Source organism: Solanum tuberosum, unplaced genomic scaffold, assembly GCF_000226075.1.
Source record: "Solanum tuberosum cultivar DM 1-3 516 R44 unplaced genomic scaffold, SolTub_3.0 scf00618, whole genome shotgun sequence".
NCBI classification, from domain to species: domain Eukaryota; kingdom Viridiplantae; phylum Streptophyta; class Magnoliopsida; order Solanales; family Solanaceae; genus Solanum; species Solanum tuberosum.
In genome coordinates this window covers 186,146-205,239 of record NW_006239532.1, presented here as the reverse complement: position 1 = coordinate 205,239, position 19,094 = coordinate 186,146, and the positions used below count along the sequence as shown (strand labels likewise).

At 36.1% G+C, this 19,094-nt stretch overlaps 1 protein-coding gene and 1 non-coding gene across 2 annotated transcripts; one reads left to right on the top strand and one right to left on the bottom strand.

Annotated features, from left to right (window-relative positions):
- Positions 1 to 751: 751 nt before the first annotated feature.
- Positions 752 to 824, top strand: TRNAE-CUC (transfer RNA glutamic acid (anticodon CUC)). Its single transcript has one exon. It is a non-coding gene; the product is annotated as a tRNA-Glu (tRNA).
- Positions 825 to 3,262: 2,438 nt separating this feature from the next.
- On the bottom strand, positions 3,263 to 17,769 carry LOC102590302 (TOM1-like protein 2). The gene is made up of 10 exons (XM_006366153.2): positions 17,425 to 17,769; positions 14,207 to 14,285; positions 10,724 to 10,822; positions 10,510 to 10,626; positions 9,986 to 10,146; positions 8,927 to 9,008; positions 8,561 to 8,646; positions 5,701 to 5,889; positions 4,598 to 5,034; positions 3,263 to 4,242 (listed from the first exon to the last, which is right to left on the bottom strand). The coding sequence occupies exons 1-10, from the start codon at positions 17,523 to 17,525 to the stop codon at positions 3,569 to 3,571; spliced, it is 2,025 nt and encodes a 674-aa protein (XP_006366215.1). The 5' UTR covers positions 17,526 to 17,769; the 3' UTR covers positions 3,263 to 3,568.
- Positions 17,770 to 19,094: the final 1,325 nt, after the last annotated feature.

Sequence of the window (19,094 nt, the reverse complement as noted above, 5' to 3'; positions counted from 1 at the left end):
ATTCTGAGTATAATTGGATAAAATATATTTTACCATTAATTTTTTTCTAGAAAATCAATGCGTAACAACAACTCCTTTAAATAAATAAGAGTAATTGTTTAGCCAACTCGGTCAATTTCAGATTTTATTTTTGAGTGTTGTTGATATAAATTTTTAATATTTAAATTTAGATATAAATTATCTTTTCACGAGAAATTATAAATTTAAATAGATAATCTACACTTTACTCTCTTTTATACTTTTCAAAAAAATTCTTATCATTAAGAAATAAGAAATGAAAAATAAATAAACAAAAAAAATAAGTAAATCGGGGAAAATTTTGAAATTGAAAAAGAGATATATTTTTTTATTTTTTTAGATCTTGAAAATTTCAAGTGAGAAGAGTGGGTGAGAGTTATGTTTTCTTTGGTGAATTTTTTGGTTCCTTTCCCATGTTTAACTATGAAATCATCAATAATTAATCTCATTAATCATTTTCAATGTATTGAAAACATAATTGAAGAATATATTTAATATTTAAGTTAAAAGGTAAAAATATCCAAAAATAAACTAGTTTATTGTGTGAACATGTCTTTTTTCATTGTGGCCAAATTCTGGCCAAACATGTCAAATTTAGATATAACATCAAAAGCGTACATGTTTTACAAAAGAAGAAGAGGAGTAGGGCTCAAGAGTCGAGATTCGTGTTTTGATAGAGTAAATACCGTTATTTATCGGATGTATATCTTTATCTCAACTTAGTAATGCATCATCCGTTGTAGTCTAGTTGGTTAGGATACTCGGCTCTCACCCGAGAGACCCGGGTTCAAGTCCCGGCAACGGAATTATTTTTAATTTATCTATCTCATCATGCCTAGTAAGATTCTTGGTAATCTTTTAATTTTTTTTCATGCCTAATGGAATTCTTGGTAGATTATATGCATTTTCTATCTCATGCCTAATGAGATTCTTGGTAATCATTTTTTTTTTAATTTTATGCCTAATGGAATTCTTGGTAAATCATATCATTCAGTTTGCACAGACTAGTACTCGGTTTAATCAGTTTGCACAGACAAGTTACTTGGTAAATCAGTTGGCACAGACAAGTTAATATAAAATGTTCAATGCTTTTGTTAGTAAAGTTGACTACATGGTCGGTTTGTATTCATGTATTCAGTTTTCTCTTTAATATTCAGTAACGGGAGTACTCCTATTTATTTACCCCATAGATAACAGTAATAATATCAACATTAACATTAAAATATGTAGGCGGAATGACCTGGTAAGTCCTTATACTTGGCTCTATTTGTAAGTTGGACCCTTATACTTACAATTTTATCAACTAAACCCTTAAACTCGTTGAAAGACAATATTTTAAACCCTTTCCTCATCCTATGTGTGCGCGTGTGATACACTTATTTACACGTAGGATTCCACGTCATTTTTAATGACACATAAGAAATTAAAGATTAGACAAATAAAATAAAAATAAAAGCCATATCCCCATCACATTTCTGCCTCTAACTCCGCCGCTCTCCTCCGTTCATCGTTTTCCGATCAATGGCGCCAAAGAAGGCACAAGCTCCACCTCCATCTTCCAAGCCAGCAGATCTACACAAGGGCTACCAACACATAATAAGCGTTATTTCATTTGCTTACATAGCTCTTGTAGGGGCTACTTGTTTTAGAAATTTCTAAGCTTATTTTGGAAAATATCAAAGGACATATGAGCTACACAGCTATTTTGAGCAATAGTTTTGATCACAGTTACTATTTTGACTATGCTGGCTATTTAATTGAGTTATTTATCTCGGAAAAAAAAAACATACCCTGTAACTTTTATTATTTTCTCCATTTTTGCTCTCAAATTGAGCACAAATTCATGTTAAATGGATAGAATTCTTACCAATTTGACTTGAATTTTACATTATTGGTTCACAAACACAACAAATCTTTATAATATTTTAAATTTATTTCATAAATTCACAAAACCCATTTGTTATTTTTTGAAGCTTCAGCAAGCTTATCAATGAAGTTTTTCATTTTTCAATACCCACTATCACCAAAAAATACGCACGAAATCGAGATTTTGAAAAACCAAACATGGCAAAACGAAAAGAACTAGGAGGGAAGTTGATTTGCAGCAAAAAGAATGAACTTTGAGAATCTGACCCTGACCCACGCTCTAGCCCTCTTTCGTCGTCCAAAATATTTAGTAGTGGAACAGTATGAAGGGGTGTTAAGAAGAAGAACGAGGGAAATGATGGGTGAATCCAAAGAAAGAAGGAAAGAAGTGGAATAGGTATAAGAAATTTTGTTGGGGCGGGGGTGGGGTGGGGGAGGAGCAGCGATGGGTTGCTTTGAAGAAGATGACTTCCCCCTTTTTTTTCTTTTCTTTTTTTTGTTGTTTTCATTTATTTTTTTAAAAATTTTAATGTTTTTTTCATATTAATTTTATACATACTTGCTTTAAAACGCGTGGAATTACGCATCATTCCAAGTCAGCAATATTAATGCCACATGTGTTCAATCAACGGTCAGAGGTGTTTAATATATTGTGTTTCATTGAGTTCAAGGGTCCAGTTGACAAAGTCGTGAGTATAAGGGTCCAAAATACAAACAGAGTCAAGTACAAGGGCCTCCCAGACCATTCCGCCAAATATGTATAAAGACCTATTTTGTATATTCTTACATTTCAAGGAAATTAATTAGATATATGAAAGAGGAAAATTACAGTCTCAACTCATAAAAGTAGAATATCGAATTGTTGATCAATAGTCAACTGGGAGAAGAAAACATACGCCTGCATGGTAAAATCTGGGGAACATCTTTGCACCTGCAAACCATTATCATCTTTATCCTCAGCAAGTTTTCGACAAATGAGTTATTCAAGTCCCACAAACCAGAAGATACACACCCTTAAGATGTCTTAATGCACCCCAAGGGCAGTATGAATGGCTGATAGAATCATAGAACCACCTGCTGATATCTCACTTCAGAAGCATGAAGAGTCGAACAACCAGGTTACACACTGTAGTATAATATCTTCATATTCCATTTAAAGCAAATGAATCGAGTATATAGAAACAAATACCAAAACATAAAACAGCAAAGACACTGTAAAACTTAACATCCCCGTTGTAGCTCAGCAAACAATGGATTATCTTACTATTACAATTCTTTCAGGTGAGGCATTGATGTACTATTTCCCTAGTGAGTCATAAAGCTCTTACCAGTACAGAAGTTCATATCACTTGTAAAAACTTCCAGGTAAAAGCACAAATAACTGCATGACAAGTTATAATAGCACCAAGCTGCACAAAAAACACAAATGAAGACATTCTATACATATTCAAGCTGGCAAAAAAGGAAGCTCCTCAACTTTCTTTGTGATCTTGGGGTTTTACTCTCTACAAGAAATGTACACAAACTCACAAAGAACCATTAAATGCATATGGACTAAAAGGAACAATGTGTGAAAATTAAGTGTTGAGGGAAAAATCAGAACAAACACAAGCTTGATTACTAAATAGATGTAGAATTATATTGAAGAAAAAAAGGAAGGTGCAGAAACCAGTCACTGTCACTGTCACATGCTCCCAGCTCTGCCAGGAGTTGTTTTGGGTGATTTGAACTTTGAAATGTCAACAGGATCTCCAAATAGTTTATCCTCTGGCTTTGAGGGCTTTCCAGATGGTATGTACGAAGGAGTTGAAACTGGATAGGACGAATTATTTAGGACACCATCATCCCTCACGGAAAGCCCAGACATTCTCTGATTAAGAAATTGTGTGTTCTGTGGTTGGGCATAGCCATAGCCATAACCAGCCATCTGGTTGCCATACATTTGTTGTTGGGCATACATATAAGCCATGTGCCCAGGTGGCATTTGTTGTGGAAACATACCCATTGATTGTCCACCTTGGATTGGTTGAGGAAGCAAGCCTACCATCTGATTGTTTTGCATAGCCTGGTTCATCATGGCAGGCTGTCCACCAGTGATCGGTTGTGCATACATACCATGGACATGTGAACCACCAGCCAATTGCTGGTTGTTAGCTGCCATCAGCTGGCTATTTTGCATTGATAGAGCATTTGGACTACCAGACATTAGCTGATTGTTGTGCATTGGTAGGGCATGTGGACTACCTGGCAACAACTGATTATTTTGCATCGGTTGAGCATGAGGATTCCCCACTGTTTGGCTGTTCTCTGCTGCCTCAGCTTCCCATGGAGGTGGTGGAAACGAACTGCTTTGACCACCTAATCAGAAATTAGACAAGCACTATGTGAGTAATAATTCAGAAACTCAATGTGCAAGAGGTCATAAAATTCAGGCAATACATAAGACCTGTACAGAAATTTGGTTTTACACATGAGGCATACCAACTTCAAACACACTATACTTCAGCATATCCCTGTTTAACTCTTCACTAACGTATCTAATGGTTGCCCCGTCTTTTGGGGTAATAGAGAATAATAATGAGGACAAATTCGACCTACAGCGAACAGAGTACACATTTCTATAGAACTTTAAAGTAAAACAGAATGCGTGCAGATTTTTTGTTGTTGTTGTTGATATAAAACAGAATGCATGCAGAATGACAAAGAAACGCACCATAAACTGGAGAAGGTGACTGCTGCTGTTGCTGTGATATCTGTTCGTTCCAGGCCGTGTTAGAGCCTTGTGTATATGTAGTTCCGGGGACACTTCCATTTGGGTACAAAGCTGACTGGGTAGAAGTGAAACTCTGTTGTCGAAATTGAGGGGATGAAGCATGGGTCTGCCCTGCTGAATATGGAGATTGTGAGTTGCTGGGTGATGAAAACATGTCAACAAGAGCAAGGGCATTCTGATGTGAAACAGGACTTGCAGGCTGAGGTTCTCCACCAACAGGAACAAGGGCCAGGACATTCTCAGTTGTAGGTGAGCTGAAGTCATCTCCACTCAGAAGATCAATTTTCGGGTCAACTTTTGTTGTTGTTGATGGAATGCTAGCTGAAGGAGGAGCAGGAAGAAGCAACTGTGTCCCTAGGCTAGCATTTGATGTAGATCTGAAAAACACACCAAGCGATTTATATGAAAAAGATGGTCACATTTGACGACTCAAAAATGAAACAGAATACCCAGGATTTCTAACACAATTCCCCTTTTCTTTTTGGGAAGGGGAAGGGGTAGCTTATTTAAAGTACAATCACCTAGCACTGACTAGGAAAATTCTGCATCGCAGAGAAGTCACATATTTCCATCAATCTTGCAGTACCAGAGGACTTTTGAACCTTGATAACATCCTAATCTAGTTGATAATAATTTTTTTTTGATTTGCACCGGGTGTCCGAGTCTCTTTGAGCCCCGACTAATCCCGGGGGTGCACAGGCCCTCGGCAAGGAGTTTCCCGCAAGTGCACCACGGTTAATTCAGGTTTTACCCAGTCCGATGGCCCTCAGAAATTGTTTGCACCCAGTGGGTTTCGAACTTGAGACCTTGAAAGGGAGCAAACCCCAAGGCTCAAGTCAATTGCCAGCAGGCCAACCCCTGAGGGTTAGTTGATAATAATTTTAAGGTCACTCATTTTAGGCAATTAACTATTTAACATTTCAATCTAGAAAATCTACATGTACTATTTAAGCTATGAGCTCGCTCAAAAAGAAACCAAGAATTGGGGGGCGGGGGTTATACAGAAGTCAAATAAGAGAATGACACAGATAATATCTATTTACCCTTGGTCTGATTGTTTGCGGTCTCCGGTATCAATAAGCGGAGCATCAACATTTACAAGAGGTTGAGGTGGTTCAGATTTTGGTTTTTCCACTTGAACAGAAGTTCCGGAAGCAATAGATTCATGCTTGGCCAATACACGCTGCAACTCATCATTCAGCGCTAGCCCTTGGCAGAGCAGTGATTCATCCCTGCATCAGGTAAAAGTAAGGATCCCACAGGAATCACAACCAAATGGTGCATAATAAATATGGCAGAGCAGAGAGAAAACATAGCAAAGACTCGGACTAAGAATAAGAGATTCGATTTAAGTTCCAATATCATGGCCAGTCCAGCATATTTGTATTGCTTGATAAAATATTGTTGTCCTAACTGAATCACTAGAACTTCTACTGCAAAAATAAGGACAGCAGATGGCATTAAAAATGGTTAGCCTTTACTTCTCTCCCCGACAATTGACTTATAAACATGACATAAATTAGAAGCTTCAAGTTTCAACTAATTAACCTACCCTCTTCCACTATAAAAAAAATTCCGTAGCTATGGAACTCATAAATAAATAAAAAGGAATCTAATCTAATCAATAAATTCAGAAGAAAAAAATAGCAAGCATTCCCCCTCCAGCTCTCAGTTTCCTGACAAAGCATCCCAAACTGCAAATGCAAGCAGTGGGTAAGGCTCTATTAACCAATTCAAAACCTAAAGTCTTACTGCTAAAAATTAAAACTATTCCAGACCATCTAAAGCAAGCAACAATCACTACAACCTTGGACTACTTGAAGAGTCCAGGTCAACAGAGCACACGCGTTCCTACACCTCTTTAAATAGAATCATGCGACATGCGCTAGTGTGTGTTAATGAGAATACCCATCTCACTTACCGAAACAATAATTAAAACCTTCCAGGTTTCAATCAGAACCATCCAATAAATCTGAAAATCATTTATCAAGAATAATTTTGAGAGGATTGTCAACAAAAATACATACTTATTAACATAAACATGAAATGTTGGAATCAGATTTTAAAAAATCCAAAAGGTTGTTGTCCTGAGAAGCTCCTAAGCTCCTGCTAAGCATAGATTTGGAGTACGGCCCTGGTCTTAATTTTTTTTCTCCATTTTTAACGTAAGTAGATTACATACTTCCATCTTCTGCTCCTTCAGCTGACATCATTCACATTCGGCCACTATCTAAAGAGACTGCAACTGCTTCCACTCCTGACTTCAGCAGAGACACCACCATTCACCAACTTTCACTTACAAAGGCCAGATAGTTTGTATAGTTAGCCAGAGATTTTTTTGTAAGCTCAAATGCCATATCTTGTAAATTTTGCATCTTCTTGATGCTGTTATTAATACCACTTATCTTATCAAAAAAAAAGGCCAGATGAAAGAATAAAAGTTCTCTATCCTACCATTTAACAAGGTCAGCATCATTACAGAAATAATGTCTAATAAATCATCAATGGAACACCTATGCTGTTGTTATTACTAGAAGAGTGCAACTACATTGAGCTGACATGAAATTCAAACCATTAAGCACAAGTTCAATCACTGAAAAATTTCACAGTAAAAGGCTGGCCATTGACAACGACACAATCTCACACCATAATGCAAGCAGATTTTGGGCACCAGAGAAAATGCTTATTATTCGTACTTCTATCTCAACATCTTCAAAAACTAACACATACAAAAGCAGAGAGAAGAAGGCTGCTTAGAGATGGCAACAATTAATTCATTGTTAGTGTTAATAGCTTTAAGGGCAATTTAGTCATTTTAATTAAAAAAATAGTGTTTGTTAGAACATATTTACAGAACACATCAATGGCCTAGCTTAGGCACTTCTTTGTTTTCCATATTAGCGCCTTACATCACAAACCCTCATGCTTTGATGGTTTTTTGCGCTTTAAGTCTCATCAGACCTTGGGACATTTTCTATACTTTGCCTTTGATAATCTAAACCACTCAATTTATCAAGAGGCCGTGAAATAATTGTTACAAAACCTGTTCCACCACTCCCACCTGTTGGATTCATGGTGACGTGACAGTCAAATTCGAGAATCCAAAAGACTATCGACAATTCGATACCATGTATGTCAAACTAATTATGATATCAACATCTATTGTCCTATCAAGTGTGGTTTCCATGTTTGTTTAAACTGTTAAGTTAAAAAAACTGACACACTGTTAGAGAGACCATTTCCTTCTTAAGAGGATGCTGTGGACCAGTAGTACTCTATAGGGAGATATAATATTTGCAAGTCACAATGTGATAGGGATCTCTCTTTCCAAAACATCTGAACGGTCATCCTGACCTAACCAAGTGTGTTTTGCTTTATTTGGTTCAGTTAACACAATTTTCCCAGACTTGATTCTGAAGGTTTAGGTTTTTAGAGCTTCTGTTGAGCCCATAGATTCAGAAATCTAGGTAGGCGTTCGGAGATGAATCAGATGATATTTGAAAAAAAAAGTAGCATTTGAAGTCAAGTTCAAAAAGGGTATTTGAAAATTGAAGTTGCATTTGGACAGGTATTTCATTTAAAGAAATATTGCAATTTTGAGAAAAAAAAAAAACTCACTTTCAAAAGCTGGTTTGCAACACTTACTCAAACTTGAAAACCAACTTCAAGTTGGAGTTGGAAAATTGTAGCAGCAACAATTTGTTAACCAAATATTGATTTGAAAATAGTTTTTGGAAAAAAGGAAAAATTCTAATATATGTCCGAGTGGGCCCCTAATTTCCTCATCAGTTCCACTTCATCAATACGAATATAGTACCCAAAAAAATAAATTTTGATAAACCTGTCAAGATTTTACAGGAATAGCACTTAATGAGAAGTAGCCTGAGTAAAACAAGGCCTTACGTAGTCGAGTTTACAAGGTGTACTACTCTTTGCTTGTAGGTACGACATTGTTCCACCAAATCAACAATCACCTCTTGTTTCAGCCCCTGTAAACCAACAATCAAATATATTATCGCAGCGAACAAAGAGCATTAACTCAGCAAAATAACAGATAAAGATTTCGACACAAAAGAACTAAATCAAATTTAGGAAATTTCAACACCAAATACCCAGTGTTCTACTTAGAGGTAAATATTTATCTACGAAGCAACTACGTGAGCTGACAACAATAGACTGCGAAACTTTTAGACTGCCCAGTTTGCATTAAAGTAAGAATATCTTAATGTTGAATAATGCCCTCAACAGATTCTATAAGCAAGACTCTACCTCTTTGTTTTCAGGATCTAATGCACTCAACATTTCAGCAAGGACATCCATGATACCACGTGCATTCTGGATCTCTGTCAAGCTAGCAACGTAAAAAGAAGAGAATGAGAATTAACTACCACAGCAAGCCTAACAGCCGAAAGATAAGCGGTATAGGTATTAAATGACATTCACCAGCAGCTATAAATCATTCATCTTGCTTCAGGTTATAACAATTACAATATATTAACACTAAAAGGACAAACGTAAATGAGTTCAAATTAGTCAAAACAAGTAACATCAAGTCTAGATATGATAATGCATCTCAGAAGAGAGATATCAACACCAATCATAGACATATAATATATCAAAGATAAGTGCTGAAATAAAAAGAAGACGTGAGAATGGATTTTCATATATACATTAATATTTCTATTTACAGCTGAGCAGATTAATCTTGGATTGCGTGACCTATCATCTAGATGTCACAACTCATAAAATACATCAAAATGAAGAAAACTAGTATAATTGGCGAAGTAGGAGGAGACTACTGATCCTAAAAATCCATTAATGATCCTACAGTGTGCCTGCTATGATCCTACCACTTTTCAACTCTACCAGATATTTGGATAGACTCAATGAACTTGGATCAAGATCCTTGGAAGTTCAAGCAGATATTGCACAAAAAGGAAGATATATACCAGCAACCAGTCCTAAGGTTATTCACCGTTACATTTTGGGCAATAAGAGAGTATCATTGCTGATGGAGGAAATTAATCCCAAGTTCTCTTCGATTCTTTATTGCACTGTCATCAAAATGATGGTTTTCCGTTGACTTTAAACATGTGTATTTGTATCACCTGCCTAAATTTACATTTGGTTGAGGCATTGAGCTCAACCATCAAATATGTCAAGGCATGCTCTAAGAAACTAGTCATCAAAAAAGTTGTGCTAGGACAAGTAGGAGAAGTTTTCTCCTAGACTGGCAGTTCCACAACAGGACAAGAAAAAAGAGAGAGAAATCACAGTAAATGACTTAACAGTCTAAATTCTTTCAAGAGTTAGAAATATAAGATTCACCTCAAGGCTGGATATTCAGCCTCTGCAGAAGACTCAGCTGCTTCCTGACCGGATTCAGGATTCCGCAGATTCTGTGGGTATGAAGTCAGCGGATGTGTTTGGGGGGGTGTGAACACGGGGGCTGCTTTCTCAGCTCTCTGAGGGAATACAGCTCCAATGCGCTGAAACGTCAAGCAGTATGTTTAAAACTCCATTTTTGAGAAGCAACAAAATGTTAAAGGAATGACATGACATGACAACTGTGAATGAACAAAATACGTGTGGTGGAAGCTGGAAGTTTGGTTCAATAAGCGTCTTAATTGGAATATTAGCAACCATTGAATTGCTTGGTGATATGCATTCCTCCAACAACTGCTATGTTGCAACTGGACCCTATACTAATTAGTAGCTGATTTTGGATGATAGGTTAGAAAACTGAACTATCACCAATTGACCCAGTTTCTTTTCTTAATTGTTTTGATTACTTAAGACATGAATAGCTGTCACATGCAGATACACAAATTAAAACCAGCAGAAAGACTTACAAGCAACTCCTGGTATGCACCATAAAATTGTGGATATCTTGCCCTTGGTCCTCCAAATGCTTCTTGCCACGTGTCTATCAAAATTAGTACTTTTTCCTTGACATGCAAGTCAGGTTGCTGTTACAAAACAGTACATAAAGATGCCTTAACTTTGTGAAGAAAGAAAAAGGTTCAAAGAAGACATAAGGGAGTTTGTGAGTCAGCAAGAAGTCACCTTCTTTTTTACAATTTTCACCATCTCATGAAGGAGATCTTTCTCAGCAACATGCATATGGACAATATCCCCACAATTCTTGACAATTGTTTCCAACAGCTGAAAAATGTAAACTCAATTATAATGTCCAATCAACTTAATAATTTGATAGGCTGGAGTTCAAAGTTTTGAAAAAAAAATGTTAAAGCAACAGTAAATCAATCAGTATTCCTTCATGAATTTTAGAATCTTAAAAGATAACATCAAAAAATTCAGTCTTTCTCATAGGGTCACACTGCTAATGAAGGGGAATTTAGGCAACTAAAGACTCTTAAAGGTTACAAGTTGATTGAGTGAAAATATGTATCTATTTGAATTCCAAGACATACCTACTTTGAGATACAGTTTTTGTATAAACATTCATTATTTTGTCCAACTCTTATAGGAGCTGATGAGAAGTGAACTTCTAGATTTTCCATATGAATCTACTAAATCATGATTTCGTTGCCCACTAGATCTTAACAGAAAGGGGAAAAGTGTAGGAATCTAATGGTGGTAGTAAAAATAACTGAAAGGAGTCCTGAACAATTCTAGAAACCCAACCAAATGGTAAAGCTTTCTTTATTTTAATGCATCACGAGAGTACAACAAGATGCATAACAGCAAGGAGTACATTTAATTAGATAACTTGTAATAGTTGAATGTGATTGAGAGGGGAATTTGTATCAAAGTGAGAATGATATAAATGTGGAAAATTAAGTTACTTGACCTTTGTTTCAAACATCCAGTGAAACCAAGATCCCAGCCTTATCTTCATCAATCAATTATTTCTTATTGCTGAAACTTTTTTTTTTTTTTTTGATAACCGAGAAAGCTGTCTGGACCCGCCCTTTGGACCAATCACAGCCTTCTAAACTCGGTGGATAATGGGCCCGCCCCTCTACCCTTCTCCACTTAAATACCGGTCTTTGCTTTGCATGGTGTGGGGCTTGAACCTGCGACCTAAGCCACAAATCCTCCACCTTTTGCCACTCGAGCTAGGCCTTGGGGGCCTTGTTGCTGAAACTTTTCTTTCCAAGTACTATATTGGCTCACTTAGAAAATTTCATCTAGTTGTAGAAAATGACCAACTTCAATCGATTTCTCATATAGTGGTTTCAGAACTATTTTGTTCAGTAAAGAAGTCGATCCCTGTGGAATAAACATTTTTTACTATAATTCAACTTTTTATTGCGAAAGAATTTAGAGTCTGTTTGGGTTTTGGCTTATGACTATAAGCCAAAAACCACAAGTTAGAAATTCTAACATATGCCTTTTGACTTCTTTTTTTTTTGTTATTTTGGCTTAAAAACAAGTGTTCATAAGCACTTTTTTATTTTAGCCAAATACTATAAAACTGCTCAAAAGCTATTTTGGTTTAAAAGCACCTAAATAAGTCAACCCAAACAGGGTCATAGTCATCCAACCCAAAGCCTTAAGGAGATGGGTCAAGTAGCTCGAGATCATATTGGAAACCCTTACACAACCAATGAGATACAAGTACAGCTTCAACACCTTCTGCACGTGGATTTTTCCCCCCTTTTTTGAAAGGATATTCAACAGTAGCAGGCCTAGAATCAAGGGAGATAGACTAGGCTCAATAGGTTCAACAGTAGCAGGCCTCGAGGGAGATAGATTAGGCTCAATAGGTGATGAGTGGACCTGGAGTAATGTTAGTGGATAGATGGACTAAATTGAGAGAGGTATAAACCCTGAGAAGCTCCATGAGCTGAGTTGAGAAAAGGAAAAGCCTAGAGAGGAAGCAATTGTGGAAACGGGCTCACCAAAGTTTCACTCTATTACAAGGCAAAAGAATCTAAACATTCAACTCAAAACCTTAAAGCAATGGACCCTTCGGGATGGCCCAGTGGTTTGGGCTTGGGACTTCCATGTTGGAGGTCTCAAGTTCGAAACCCCTTGCCAGCGAAAGCAAGGGGTTTGCCTTCTGGGTCGAGCTCGTCGCACCGGGCTTGCCTAGTGCGGGTTACCTCTCCTATGTGGTTTGCGAGCTATTGCATAGGAGCAGGGGTTTTACCCTGTGCGCACCCAAAGGGTAGCGGCTGCGGGTTTCCCTTGTCAAATAAAAAAAAAAAAACCTTAAGCAATGGGTGAAGTAACTCAGGATAATTTTTTTTTTTTTTTTTGTATAAAGTAAAGTTGTATTCCTCAGCAATGGTATGCTGGCAACCATCAAAAAGATTTACATCAGTGACCCAAAAAAGACCAACTCAAGAAACTGCTACTTAACTTATAATTTAGAGAAAAAATTTAAAATCTGTCCAGCATCCTCTATACCCTCCTCATTACACCAAAACCAGAAGGTCTTCATACAACGCCATTTGATCTTTTGTACTGATTCTGTAGTATTTTCCATACACCTCTTGTTTCTTTCTCTCCAAATAGTCTACCATATACAAGAGGGTGGAAAACCCTAACACAACCTATGAGGGACAACTGTAGCATTCTTAACTGGTGTGAGTTCATTGCAAGTTCGGCTAGGTACATCTATAAGGTAACAACCACCAAATAAAGCAAGAGAATTCCCAAGGACAAGGACGAAGCCATAGCACTGATAGAGTACTCTAAAGCAGAATGTACAACAATGTAAATAATATATTTATCCATTCAAATTGTAGATGAGCATTGTCCTTTAACATCCTTTTGTAATTTCTTTACAAGAACCATACATCTTTTTTTAATACGGTACTGTTTGGGGCAGCTTGTGTACACCTAGCAAATTTCATGGGGTACCTGCTACCTCCCACCAGCACAAGTACCAAGTAACTCTGTCCACTAAGGCTTAGGTGGATAAGAAGAATTCATCTAGTGATTTTTGCCTCCGCTGAAGTTGAACCGAGGCCTCAGGGTTATCCACTTCATTGACCACTAGGGAACATCTTTGGGTGTAAGAACTATTTATTAAACATCCATATTTTCAAACAGATTATCTAATCAACTACGAGTTTAAGAAAGCACCTAGCATTAAGAAAGCATAGGATGCACCCTTGTGTGTCACCAGAAAGACTAGACATCACTCTAATAGCTGTGTTTTGTTTGATAAGCTACACGCTAAGAATGCACCCTTGTGTGTCACCAGAAAGACTAGACATCACTCTAATAGCTGTGTTTTGTTCGATAAGCTACACGCTAAGAGCTGATTAGAGATTGCTTGAGATGCACAGTGCCATATATCACCACTCCACCTCAAGGATACTCCATGATAATGTATATGTGGTTTTTTTAAAAGAATGATCATATAGCATACATGACCATATTTGTAGTTAATAAGAGAGAAAAAATAATGAACATGAAAGAGTTGACGGAAAGAGGTGGCATAAATTTAACACCCGAGCATCGCCTACATAAAAGAAAGAAACAAAGACAAAGTAGCACAAAAGTTGGAGAGTTAACAGTCCATATGAATGAAGTATTAAGGCATCAATTTTGACGGCTTAAGAAGCTTACTGTCAGAGCAAGAAGTTGGACTTTGGGATTCTTACTACCAAGACGTCTTTTTATTCCCTTCACGACATCTTTGGCTTGCCTGGTAAACCCAAAAAGAACATAAATGTCAATAATAACTTTAAAGAATATTCCACCAAAGGTAAAAGCACACATCCATATTGGCAAGCCATTAAAACGAGAGAAAATTCAAAGAGAAAGAAAGAAGAGGAAAAGGGAAATTTTAGTGAGCACTACTACATGATGCAATTACAGTCTAGTTCACTGGATTTCTATTTAATGTTTTTCTTTTCAGATAAAGGGGAAGCTATATATTATTATAATACTCTGAAGAACCACATATGAGAAATATAACAGAAATTATTTACAAAAGGCCTAAAGATCACACTGCCAGTTAACCAGAAGAACTAAGAAAATATACCGTTCACGGGTTCTTATCTTGACCAACAAAACAAAAAGTTTAAGTACCAGCACTTGAGTTGACACACAGAAAGTCATCTTTTTCAAAGCATCTTCAATTCCTTCGTCCACAATACCCCGATTTCCATTTAATGCACGTAAAATTTATCCTCAATTGGGGTGATAAAATTATCAACTGTGCATATGATGAAACTCCCTGGAAACCAGAAATGAGTGTCCAAACATGGAACACGTGTACCGCAGATACAACTAAAGACAGACTTAAAATCATTTGAACAGGCTGCACTGTCAGATGCAATCAAGATTCTTTATTTTGTTTGGGATGGTAAGTTTGTCAGGTGCACTCACTGTTAAATGGTGAACTTAAGATCAAACCAATGCTTTTCATTAAGTTAGTCCACCTAGTTGAGGAAAGGTACAAATAGGGACTTGTTGAGAATGCGAGTGATTTGAAGTAAATTGTTGATAGCAACCATAATCATAAGAAACTTGAGCACTTAATGTGTAAAACGTTCATGTTATTTTTTTCTTTGTTTGAGAATAAACAAAAGTTTAAGCTTGAGGGAGTTGATTAGTTGGGAACTGACGTCTATTACTTGAATTGTAGCCTCTCTAAGTAAAGGTCTAACAGCATAACTAACTTATTTTATTGAGGTCTATGAACTCAAAAGGAAACAAAGGGAATAAATGTATCAAAAAGTTTGAAGGAAGACCAAGTTTAGAGCAAAAAGCTGAAAATCAGAGAACAGAAAAATGTGCAAAAGGGAAAAACATGGAGACAATTTCTGTTCATCTCCACGATTGGAAGGAATCACACAGGAACAACATGTTGATCCAGTCATGATTCCAATCGTCTGGTTGATGAAGACATGAAGCTCGGAGCCTAAGACAAAATGGGCAAACGTAGAGATGATTGCCAAACACAATTGGTCTTAAATCCTCAGAGAAAAATCACATATTAATTCCTCGTAGAAAGGTACATAAACCAGCAAGGTCAGAGACTTATTAATTTCTGGCACCTCTTAAGGATTAATACCACGCTTAGTTTTGGCTATATTTATTATCCACTGCCATCTTTTCCAAGTCAGAACTCATGTAACTTCGAAAATTTATAGTGTTCTCAAACAAAACATTGGTTGGTTTGCCGTATGCTTTTGCCAAGATGCATGTGTCAATGGCATTTTCACAGACGCACCACCTTAGAGTTTGCTACATTTAGGGCTCAAACGCCACCTTTGACAACACTGTCAGAAAACATAGTAAAAAAAGATTCCTTTTTTTGGGTTTGATAAGTAAAAATGACTAAACTTTGAGGATACTAGGAGTGCAATTTGAGACAAGGCAATAATAATATGTTCTATAACTTATCTATTTGTATGTCATTTGCCCTTTGTGGATTACTTTCTCACATGTTACCTAATGTCATAGAATGCTTACATGTAAGTGTTATCCGCTTCAGAGCACCCTTGTTCAGTGGCGGAGGGAGGATTTTCATCAAGGGGGTTCAAAAAAAATTAATCACGTAAATAATATCCACAAATAAACGGGTCGAATCGGATATAAACAGGTCGGATTAAACGGTCGAATAAGAAGAAACGGATTTTTTAATATTTGACTTTATAATTAGGGATTAAACTAATAAATCCTAAATTCCCAATCAGCGTTTTAATTTTTTGGAACTAAACATCATTTTCTGATTGCATTATTATTTATTTTTAAAAAATAAAACGCCTTAAATAAGCTGATAAAACAAAATGCCTCTGCCCGGATTCGAACACGCGACCTCGCGTGCAGTAGAACAAATTCCTGAACCCCCAACGCCACTGAGCTACGCCTTTGGTGTATGTTCAGGGGGTTCAATAGTATATATAGACACATATATTCAAAATTTAATCTTATATATATAGTGTAATTTTTCGACGAAGGGGGTTCGGATGAACCCCCATCATTGAACGTAGATCCGCCCCTGGGTGGTAAGCCAACCGTTTCAGTTTATGGATCAGCTATATCTCCTTGCACACAACCTTGGCACAAGGAGAGGATGAATTTGATGCAATACAGTACATATGCACAACAGATTATACAACACTATTTTCAAACTCAATTGACAAAGAAAAGCCATAGACTCCAGAATTATCATTGATATTCGGAGGAGTAGCTCATCAGAGTTCTTAAGAAAAACAATGCATTAGATAGCATAACATACAAAGTAAAATGAACTCAGGACTAAGAAAGGTCATTTTGCTCATCATGACAACAGCTAAGAACTCACAAGGATATTTTACCCACATAAAATGAAATGCAAACCTAAATTAGACTTCGACAACCCAAAGAGACTCATCCAATTAACAAGCATGACACTAAAGCTCGCTGGTACGCAGTGCAAAAATGATTTCCTATCTAGCAGGAGCTAACAACAGAATCACTCACTTCCGTTTTGCATAATATCACTCGCACTCCCCTGACTTCCTAACCAAACAGGATTTAGTCTAACCAATCACCTCATCAAATTAACAGTTTTTTTCATGAAATTCTCAACAGAGGTACTATTAGTTTTTCCTTTTTGGTAAATAACACAATTGCCACTATCCTATATATTTATCTAAAGCTTCGCAAGTCATCAACTACTCAACGAGCAACTACTTAAGTGCTACATCTAACTTCGAAATCCAGTTCTAAACTCAGTCTAAATCATTGGAACACTATCAAGTCACCTAAACCAAAAAGTAAAAGAGAAAAACTGCAAGAGTTTAACATACACAAAACCGTAAACTAAAAAGAGCAAGGAAAGAGAAGCATACGCGGGATCGTGATTGCAAATATCGCAGATCTCGAGATTCATAGCCCAATCAGGACCTATGAGCATATCGCTCGTTGCTCTTTCCACCATTGAATTCACCATCCTTATATTTCTTACTTCTGTTCACCTCCGACAGAAAATCTCCAGCTTTTTCCGATCAAAACCACCAGTCAACTCCCCGGTGATATCAAAAGAAAGATTCGCCGGCGAGATTTTCAATCTGCACGAGAATCCCTGAACTTATGAATCACACAGTTTTGTAGAACCACACGGCGCTCTTTCTCTCTCTTATCTGCGATCGCACATTTTTCTTTTTCTTCCTTGGCTTAATTTTTCATTGACAAATATGAATATTTTAGTCCCTCCATTTTAATTCAATTAGACTTTCTTCTCTTTTTTTTTAATCCATTTTTAAAAGATCAAATGCAGTATTTTCTATATTAAAAATTATTTATTTGCAGTCCTTTTTTTGACTCAAAGGAAGTCTAGGGATGACTTGTGTGAAACCCTACCATAAAATTATTTTTTACATTTTGTACTGGCTCAGTTTCAATTTATTTGGATTTTTTTTTCTTTTATTCCATTTAAGGAAAATAATTTTAATTTCAACGCATATTTAAAATCAAAAAATTAACATAGAGTTGGTTCGATTATAAAATTATTAAAGCAATGATTTGAGACTCCATTTTTTTTAAAGATGTTATTAAATTTGAAGAAAATAAATGGGTAGAGAATATATGTAATAACTTTTTATCTTATTTAATGTGGAAATCATTGTAGTAATTGAAAAATAAAATAATTTGTAAGTAATTATAGTATCTTTTCTTGTGCGGCTACCTATTTTTTGGCCTAATTTATTGATGATTAAAAAAACCACATTATTCCTATATTTATTTTTTTTCATCCTCTTTTTACCTTCCTTTTTTATTATTATTATCGAATATTTTGCCGTCTTCCAACAGATCAAACTTATACATTATGCAAATCTACAGTTGTTTGTATTAAAAAATAAATTTGTTTTCGGTGTCTTTTTCAAATTTCAAGCACAACAAAAAGTCAATATTATTTACCTTGGTTTCTTTTTATTTATTCAATTTTGAGTTTTTATTTGTTCATTTTTACTTGTTATTTTTGACAAATCAAGAAAAAACAATATTTTTATCTATTATATTCTCAAATTATTTAGAGAGAATATTTTTGAAAAACGTAAAACCTCTTTAATGAATAAGTTGATCTTGGAATTCTATTAATTAATAGAGATAGTAAAATAATAAATTTACTATATCAATTAGTATTTTTTTTAATAAGCGTATCAAATAAAAAATGAACCAGTTAGTAGGGACAGAAGTATGTGGTAATTAAAAAAAAAAAGTAGTTGACTACGTTGTTAAATGAAATCGTTGATTTCAAAAGGAAAGGAATGGAAGAGGACGAATAGGAGGAAAAGGCGGTGAAATCCTCTATGTCATACAATTGTTGGTTACGTTGATGGCCGTATGCTCAGCCGACATTTATTAACGAACGGCGGGGATTTGTTTGATAAAAGATTCTTCATTGAAAGTGGTCCGGCGTCACCATGCATTATAATTTACTATGATGAGTTTTGTCCGTGCTTATATCACGAAGCGTGAATAAAAAATGATAAGATGTCAATATATATATATATATATA